This window comes from Phalangium opilio, unplaced genomic scaffold (assembly GCF_054372755.1).
Source record: "Phalangium opilio isolate 3A_F unplaced genomic scaffold, DU_Popi_V2 ptg000053l_1, whole genome shotgun sequence".
NCBI classification, from domain to species: Eukaryota; Metazoa; Arthropoda; class Arachnida; order Opiliones; family Phalangiidae; genus Phalangium; species Phalangium opilio.
In genome coordinates this window covers 6,086,479-6,096,377 of record NW_028324172.1, presented here as the reverse complement: position 1 = coordinate 6,096,377, position 9,899 = coordinate 6,086,479, and the positions used below count along the sequence as shown (strand labels likewise).

Here is a 9,899-nt window from a genome sequence, read left to right as displayed (position 1 = left end):
CTGCTCGTCAACGGATCTTGGCGTCGAGTGGCGCTCTGCTCGTCAACGGATCTTGGCGTCGAGTTTCGCTCTGCTCGTCAACGGATCTTGGCGTCGAGTTTCGCTCTGCTCCTCAACGGATCTTGGCGTCGAGTGGCGCTCTGCTCGTGAACGGATCTTGGCGTCGAGTGGCGCTCTGCTCGTCAACGGATCTTGGCGTCGAGTGGCGCTCTGCTCGTCAACGGATCTTGGCGTCGAGTGGCGCTCTGCTCCTCAACGGATCTTGGCGTCGAGTGGCGCTCTGCTCGTCAACGGATCTTGGCGTCGAGTGGCGCTCTGCTCGTCAACGGATCTTGGCGTCGAGAGTAGTAAGTTACCACACTTTTAGGCATGCAAATTAGCCGAAAATGATCCAAATTTGCATAATTCAGAAATCCCACTTTTGACTATGCAAATTAGGATCTAAATTTGTATAATTCAGAGATCCGACCTTAAACCATGCAAATGAAGCGAAAATGATTATAATTTGCATAATTCAGAATCCCACGCCTGTCAATCAAATGCGAGTCACGTGTGAGTCACGTGTGGTGTTGTGACGTAGGTAAAATTTGTAAGATATATCAGCAACAGGGTTTGAAATTATATTAGTTCGGGACAAAACGTAAAGCTATAATGAACTGGGAAAAACTACGGCTCGAAACTTTTAAAGATTACCCCGTTAGTAATATAAGACCGTCAGAGTTTGCGAAACATGGTTTTTATTATTTAAAGAAAGGCGACGCCGTTAAATGTTTTTATTGCGATATAACATTACATAGTTGGAAAGCTAATGATAAAGTAAATGAGGAGCATCGGAAATATTCCCCGGAATGCCCAATTGTGAAAGGGTTTTCGACATGCAACATACCTATACATTGTTCTATCGATGAGATAGGTAGAGATGTACCACCAACGGAGAAATACGTTTCAACTACAAGCAAACCCAAGACTGAAGAATATTGTAATAATCGATGTTGTACGCAGCGTGTTTTACAGGTTGTAAAAGAAAATGTCTGTTTAGGTGGTTTATTACTTATCCTTCCCATAACTGTACCTGTAGGCTTTATTTGTGGAATGTTATCTATGAACCCAGGAGTAGCGCTTCTTGGTTTCTATCCTGTACTCTTACCTATTTTAGATCAGAATTTTTTTAAAACAGGATTGTGTCAATGGTGTAAAAAACAAATCAAAGGATGAAATAAATTTTTTAAAAAACAATGTTTATTTGTATTGATTACATCACGATTAAATTCTGCGATAAACATTCCAAAAATTTGGAAATAAATTTAAAAAGCGTGTTTCCATCTGTTCCAAGTCTTGACGATGATAATAATCAACAGCGTCTTTTGAAAACACATTAAAAGTGGGGTCATACGCTAATATTAGGTGTCCATCTCTATCTCTACCTTCCAAAATATCTGGAAGATATGGAGATCTTGTAATGAGAGTAAATTTATTTTTAAATTTTTCGAAAGTGAAAGTTAAAAACATTAAAGAATACCTATATCTATGCAATTCTTCAATAACTACGTTAATATATAATAACTTTAACAAATTAATAGTATAACTAATAGGTGTAATAATATATATATTCCAGGGGGTGTCATTGTGTTGTCTGTTCTTTATGATCAAACTAGTGTTGAATTCATACAAAAGTTTTATAATTGCAGTATTTAATACCGATTCAACACTAGCTTGATCGTGACAAACGTATCCCAGAACGTGCGCTGCTGCATTCGAATCTTGACATTGATCAAGTTCATTAGGGTCGTATTTATGTATACTTCCTAGTTTACATTCCGTACTAAAAACGTAGCGTCCACAATTTCTGGTGTCGATAGAGGCCAATTCCGCCCATTCACCACCATCATTTCGTGTGCGATAATATACACTTCGGTAGTAAGATACTTTAACGGTGTTGATAGTCCACAAGTTTTTAAACATTTCGCGACGTACAAGTTGATTAATAACATGCTTTGATATTTGATTGTTTCCTTCAAACTTTATACGATTGTTCTCAATTTCGATCAAACATAATGTACCTAATCGAGGTATCGCGTTTGCACCTTCTGATTTAATACTAATAGGTTTGTAACACACGTAACTCGAAAACCGATGATTTACATTTTTACGTGATTCAACAGCAAAAACGTTCGGTACGTCCATTTTGAATTTTTATTTCACCAAAAGGTTCACTATCTTGTAAAGTATAATTGACAGCGTTCTTTCTGGGGTTAAATTCTGTGAAAATAATTCCAAAAACTTGGAAATGAATATAACAGTTTTTGTTCTATTTTTTGCAACTCTAGGCGTGCATAATCAATAGCGTCTTTTGAAAATACTTTAAAAGTGGGGTCATATATTAAACCGATTTTATCTCTCAAAATTCTTGGAATATTTTTAGATTCTGTAAAGAGATTAAATTTTATTTTCATTTTTTCGAAAGTGAAAGTTAAATCCATTAACGAATGATTAAAGTTATGCAATTCTTCAATAACTACGTTAATATATAATAACTTTATCACATTAACAGTATAACTAATACGGGGATCACCATTAATATAATAGAAGTAATCATAATTGCCATTTTTATCCTTTATGATCAAACGAGTGTTAAATTCATACAAAAGTTTTATAATTGCTGTGTTTAATACCGATTCAACACTCGCTTGATCGTGACACACATACCCTAAAACGTACGCTGCTTGACTCGAATGTTGACATTGATCAAGTTCATGAGGGTAGTATTTATGTAAACGTCCTAGTTTACACTCCGTAGTCAAGATGTAACGTCCGCAATCCCTGGTATCGATCGAGACTACATCTCTCCAAAAATCATATCGGTTACGAGATACTTTAACAATGTTGTTGGTCCACAAGTTTTTTAACATTTCAGTGTGTACAAGTTGAGCAATAGCATACTTCGATATTAGATTGTTTCCTTCAAACTTTTTACGATTGTCCTCAATTTCGATCAGGCATAACGTACCTAACCGAGGTATCGCGTTCGCAGCTTGTGATTTAATACAAAAAGCTTCGCCACACGCGTAACTCGAAAATCGATAATTTATATTGTTACTTGAACCAAAAACCATGTGATGCATGCATTCTCCAACCCCGGAATCCATTTTTTGAATTTTTATTTCACTAAAAGGTAAATGATGGTTCACTATCTTGCAAATCCTTACCAATCCCAATCTTCACCTTCAAGTTCTAGGAAAGATGGATTGGCATTTTGAAAATCTTCGTAAGATTTGTTAGTGGCATTCTTTGAAAAAATCACTTCAGACACGTTATCAATGGATACATTGTCACGAAAGTGACCGGTTTTAGAAAAAGAGTATCGAACCTTAAAAAATGTATCCCTAAATCTAGACAGTGTATTTGATAAGGATGATTTAGAGGAATTGCCGAACCGTAAAGAATCGATTACAACACTAATATATAACAGCTTCAAGAAATTTGAGCTGAAGCTGTTAGATGTTGCGTAATTCTTGCGAAATGGGTTTTTATACGTCAGCGTAGAGTTGCATTCGTAAATGATTTTAACAATCGCCGTGTTAATTACTGCTTGAACAGCCTCACTGTCGTGACAAACGTATCCCAGAACGTAGGCCGCCTCTTTTCGATGTTGACAACGCCAGTTTTGTTTGTTATAGTACTTATGAATCCGACCTAGTTTACACTCCGTTGTAGGGATGTAAATACCACAATCAACCGTATCGATTTGACATAATGAGTCAACTGTACAGAAAGTGACCCAAGATAGTTCTACAACATAACTCTCCCGCTTGTTTTTCAAAATTTCTTCGCAAACGAGTTTTCTAATCACTGTGTGAGTTATTTTATACTTTCGCGCAAATTTCTGACGATTGTCTTCAATTTCGATTAGACATAACGTCCCTAACCGAGGTACGTTATTTTTACAATCATGTTCAATAATATTTTTTTCATTAAAATTGTACGAATAAATTTCTCTCATTTTTTGGGGAAGCTACACAAATAATAGTTTGATTCCTCTTCACTATCCCAGTATGAACATTCTTTTTCTTGACGTTGAGCTTTGTAACAAAACTGGTTACAATTGATACAAAAAAAACTATTGTCCAGAATCGCGTAAGCGTTTTCAATATTGGTGATTAAAACTTTACCGTATTGTTTATAAATGGCTTTTTTAAATTTTTCACAATTATTGTTAACGCAGTAATGAATTTCACCACCAATAGATGAGAAACTAGCAATATCGTCTTTTTCACAAAAAAGACAGTTTAGATCCTGACCACTCTGTAACTCAGTTTGGCCTGTGGTAGTTAATTCCGAAAATTGTTTTTCATTCAAGTCTGTGAAAAGTAATAATATCTTATAAGAAACACGCACGTTGTGAGGGCCTCTTTTAAAATTATACATTTATAATATGCACCCTTCTTAAAACGACTGATAAATATTTTTCGATAGGGACGCTCATTAATATGGACCCTTCTTTAAAGTCGTTAATACATAAAAAACCAACAGTTAAATATTTTTCTAAGAAAACCAGGGATGACCTCGACGCTCATTACAAATTCCTAACTAGACTTCTTAAGCTAACAACCTTGAAAATTTCATATATAAACTGAACGGATTTCAAAGTTTCACATCATAACGCAAAAAAACTTTAAGTTTGAAAATATCTTCAAAGTCTAGAGTACTACTAGAAAAAATGTGTCCAGCAAAATCTTTTGACTCAAACGCTGTTCAACCGGCTGAGGAATTGTAAGTTATTTTAGCTAGCAAGTTAAAATTATTTTTTAATACCGGATCTATTTTATATATAGCGCTCTACCCCAACTCTGGGATATCGATGATGAATTGGAAGTTGATCCAATCATCATCCTCGAGGAAGATGATATCCCAGATGGCATGGAGGAGGAAATAAACGAATTAATCGCGAATTTTGATATGTTCGCCGAAGCGGACGACCCGGATGTGGTCTCTACGGAATCATCTGAAGAAACGTAAGTTTTTTTGTCTTATATCTAGCAAGATATATACTAATACTGTTTTATATAGCGCATCCGAAAGTGATGACGAGAATGAAAATGCATTTTATTCAGATACCGAAGATGTAGAAATTAATTTAGAGTAAGCTAAAAAACTATTTTGTTAATTTTAATCGAAATTAATATAGATTTTTACAGCGCCATGTATTCTTATATTACTCCCTGTTCATCCTGTAACCACTTCCAATATAATTTTCGTACCTTTTCCGGAATAATAAATACTAATACTATATCCTTTAAATTATTTTACTGCATGAACCACAACTGTATTCTCTACCATACATTAATTTGTCTCAGCTGGATGGAAGGACAATTCCATCCAGTTAATATCTATCAAACATCCACTAACTCTTACTACATTAACAACGCCCATCTTCCTAAATCCTACAATTACTTTCTACAAGAAGACCTACACGCCACGGATGACGAAATTGATCTAAAGTAAGTTAAAAAACCTTTTTTTGTTTTAAAAAACCGATTTTACTTATATATTTTTTATTATAGCTACATGTACTCTCGAATTACCCCCTGTCCTCGCTGTAAAAACTACTCTCCAACGAACTATTCTCTGTCAATCCAATATCAACTTCAAACTACGCACTACAAGCTCTACTTCTGCAACCACGAAGACTGTCCTCTCTATCAATCAATTATCTGTCTCAACTACTATGAATATTACTTGCCTATTGACCTTCTTCTCAATTCTAGATTCGCTTCACCTCTCTATCTTAGAAATATTCCTAATTATGTCTATCAAATAAATGAATAAAATATATATATAAGTTTTTAAGAAAAAATGTCTCGTCATTTATATGAAGCTTAAACATTCTATTAAAAATCCCCACTAAAATACGAACACTGTAACCAATGTTTTTCAAGAGCCTCTCGAATATCAAAAATTAAAGCTAGGAAAGTTGTTATCCTTGACAACGCCTTATAATAATTCTTTAAATAGTAGATATCTAGGGGAAAACTTTATCATTTTCTTTTAACGCTTCATCCGAGAAAGTCTTAAAAAAACATGGGTCTCCCAGAAGATAATCCTCAGCCGCAGTTACAGGAGATGGACTCTCTGTAAGCTAAAAGTTTACTAGTTGTTTTTAAGCTTCTAGTTTCTTAAGAGTGTTTTTTATAGAACCCAAGTACCGTTAGAAATTACCGCAGCTTTAGCGGTAGAAAGGGCATCTGCAGGGTAAGTGATATTTGTACCATTAAAAACTATAGTTAAGTAAAAGTAGCTATGTATTTTAGAATCTTCGAAACTCATTCATACGCATTCGTACCGTGCTGCGTTTGTAAAGGAAGAGAGGTGTCTGAAATCGATAGAAATATTTCAAAGGCTTTCTATTGTAGAACTCTATCCTGTCCCCGCTATAATAAGATAGTGGGTATTTGCTTCCCCGTTTTTATGGTTAATATTCATTACCCCTGTCGCGGCCATCCCGATGATATTAATACGGCATTTATGGAAATTTTTGATTATCCTTTAAATGTTTAACTCTTTTTCTAAAAAAATATTAACTTTTTCCAAATATATACCATTTATTATTGTTGTATTTTAATTTTACATGTTATTAAAAGATTTTTTAAAATTCAATTAAACAGTACGAAATCATTTGTTGAATGCTTAAAACACATTGAATATTTTGAGGATTACGTAAATTATTTTCGAAAGATTTTAACAGATCGGTTAAATTTAACGTGCTGCAAAATGCGTGTAAGGTAGTTTTATACTCGCGTTTAACATCCAATAGTTTTTTTTCAAAATCACCCAAAAGAATTCGAAAGGTGAGTAGCATATTTTTTATGAAAATTCTTTGACTAATAATAAAGTTAATATGGGTTGAAATAAACCCGTTCATGGGGTCTTGCATAATAAGCGCAAATACTTCGGGTTTAATTGTTACTGGAACGCTTTCGTCATACGTAAAGACAAGACCCAAACTCGTAATAGATATATAGATGTTCTGACAACGATAAAATTTAATTGACGATTTCTGCATACAGGCCGCGAATTCAGATTTACGTTTGTTCAAGATGTACCATATTTTATACGGTATTAAAATAAAGTTTCCACTTTCAACAATAACTGTTGGTTCTACGTCTCGTCCCCGCGGACAAACAGTTACCGTTACACCGCTTTTTGTTAAGTGTAAGTTCAAATCGCGAAACATAGCCATATTTTTATAAAAATAGTATTACTCACAACACATCACGGGTATTTTTATTCAGGAACGAGCAGTGCAGTTTCAAACATTTACTTTCGATTGACTTTCCTAACAAAAACTCGGGGTCTTTTTATAGTAAAATATCTCCACTTAAAAATTCCATAATATTACCCTTAAGCGATAGAAATTCTTATACCTGATAATTACGAGAAAATAAAAACCTTGGGAGAATTCACACGTGATTTTTGAAAGTATAATTTTGACCCTTCGACCTTTTTCCAAAAATATCATCCATTTTAAGATCGGAGCACCTTTCCCCCGAAAAATCCCTGTTTAAATTCCCACACTTTTTCGTTTTTTATAAAACCATTAAATACCAATTAAAGCTTTCCATCTGTGTAGGACGTGTATTGGAAAGCGTCTTTTAGCCTTCTACATAAACTCCACCCAAATCGAAGCAAAAAATACTTCTCGGTAATTACACCCAGGTGCATCGTATAAAAAAGCAATTATTTTTTTGATACAATGTAATTTAAAAAATATATTTTGTAACCTAGGGGAATTCAGGTGTTCCAATCGTATATCTAATATCATTAAAAAGTATACCCGCAGCCAGATAAAAAAAGCAATTATTTTTGATACACTGTAATACAAAAAATATATTTTACAACCTAAAAGTATCATTAAGTATAATTAACGACGAGAATTCTCGGTAAATTACTTTTAAAAAATATATTTGATAACCTAGCGGTATCCAGCTGTTTGAAATCGTATATCTACCCATCATTAAAAAGTATACCCGTAGCCAGCAATTATTTTTGTTACATTGTATATACCTAGGGTATCATTAAGTATCATTAACGACGAGAATTCAAAATATATTTTATAATCAAGAGGTATCATTAAGTATCATTAACGACGAGAATTCAAAATATATTTTTTATAACCAAGAGGTATCGTATAATTATCCATGAGAATTCTAACTTTTAAAAATTTTATAGAGGCTATAATTATCTACGAGAATTCCTATCGTAATTATTACTGGGAAAAAATATTTTTAACCGTATAATTAAGCGTTCCCCGCGCGCTAGCGCGCGGGGACGCCGTGTGTCACCCCCCTCCCCCGGGGGCGGCAGGGGACGGTGTATATAAACTCTCGGGATTTTCGGATATTTCATTCGTTCTTCACTCGACGTTCGTTATGGCATCTTCATCTTCACTCGGTAAGCGAAAACTTAATATATCAGATGATGAGGAGGAAATAGATATTTTTGAGCAAATTAAAAACGTTAAAGAGGAAAATACTATCGAAAAAACCGGCATTGTCCCTCGATACGATATTAAACGAGGTTTAGCTAGTTACGTGACTTCATTACCAGCGTCGCGTGACGATTTTTATTTCGATATTCAAATATACAAGTACGAGGATATAAAAGATAGAGATAATAAAGATATTTGGCAATGCGATGGAAGAAGATTAAGATTTGTCGCGTCTAAAGATAGCGTCGAATGTAAACAAATTCGATCTATCGTGAACAAGATCGCCAAGCATATCATCGATAATCCCGACAAGATCACGAAAAATTATTCGTTTTTTAACAAAAACGAATAATTAATCAATATGGAATCCCAATATCTATTACTCGTATATCTATTAACGTATCTATATATACTATATACCCAATATATCAATTACTACTACTATTTAACATAAAAAAAGAAGACAATTATTACGTGGTGGATGGGATGGATATGAGACTCGAAGTTAATAGATTATCTACGTTCAAGATATGGTCTGTCGAAGGTATTAGCGTGGATGACATGGCAGCTAGCGGTTTTTATTGCATTAGTCCTAAAACCGTTCGTTGTTTTTCTTGCCTTACCGCCTTGACTGGATGGAGAGCCGACAATCATCCAATGGCTGTTCATGGCTACGAACAACCGTTATGCAGATTTGTTTTTCGGTCAGGAATGAGGTGTGGAAACGTTCCCATCGCTGGACGTAATTTTTTCGAGGAAATTGAAAGGGACTACTCGGGACCGGAAAATCATCCCACCAGAAAACAACTAGCACCTTGCCCACACATGTTACAAGCCAGATTCGAAATCGATTTAAAAGAAAAAGAAGAAAAACGAAAAAAAAATATATAAAACTCTAAACAATTTGATAAACTTACTCATTTAAAGATGAGTAGTTCGAGCGATTCCGAAAATGAAGAACCGCTAAATTTAAGTGTTAAAGCTAATCCTAAACAATTTTATACTTGCGAAAAAATATTAGATAAAAAATCAAGAAAATACAAATGTAATCAAGTAGAATGTAAAATTAAATTTAAAAATTTAGAACGTATTAAATTAACCGAAGTAAACGAAACGTTTGTTAGTATAATTAATTCCATACTCTTTGAATTATTACGCAACCAGCAAGGATATAATTGAGTTAGATTTTGTATTCGTTCGGATGAGTTGGATAGTCCGATAAATTTAAGGTTTATGAATATTAATGAATTAACGGCTGAAAGAGTAATAGGAGCTATAAGTCAAGTTGCCCAATCAAATCGAAATTTCCATTTACAAAGCTCTTTAGTTTTTGACGTTATTTTTTTACATTGCGACGTACCCGTTGGACGTCGATCAAAATCGTTAAAAAATAGAAATATAGTAATTTTGGATA

At 34.2% G+C, this 9,899-nt stretch overlaps 2 protein-coding genes across 2 annotated transcripts; both read left to right on the top strand.

Moving 5' to 3' along the window:
• Positions 1-4,334: 4,334 nt before the first annotated feature.
• LOC149673316 (uncharacterized) lies at positions 4,335-5,826 on the top strand. The gene is made up of 5 exons (XM_089840254.1): positions 4,335-4,770; positions 4,833-5,012; positions 5,068-5,139; positions 5,355-5,498; positions 5,562-5,826. Exons 1-5 carry the CDS (start codon positions 4,718-4,720, stop codon positions 5,824-5,826), a joined length of 714 nt encoding a protein of 237 aa, XP_089696380.1. The 5' UTR covers positions 4,335-4,717.
• Positions 5,827-6,073: 247 nt separating this feature from the next.
• Positions 6,074-6,654, top strand: LOC149673315 (uncharacterized). The gene is made up of 3 exons (XM_089840118.1): positions 6,074-6,131; positions 6,193-6,249; positions 6,309-6,654. Exons 1-3 carry the CDS (start codon positions 6,079-6,081, stop codon positions 6,553-6,555), a joined length of 357 nt encoding a protein of 118 aa, XP_089696244.1. The 5' UTR covers positions 6,074-6,078; the 3' UTR covers positions 6,556-6,654.
• Positions 6,655-9,899: the final 3,245 nt, after the last annotated feature.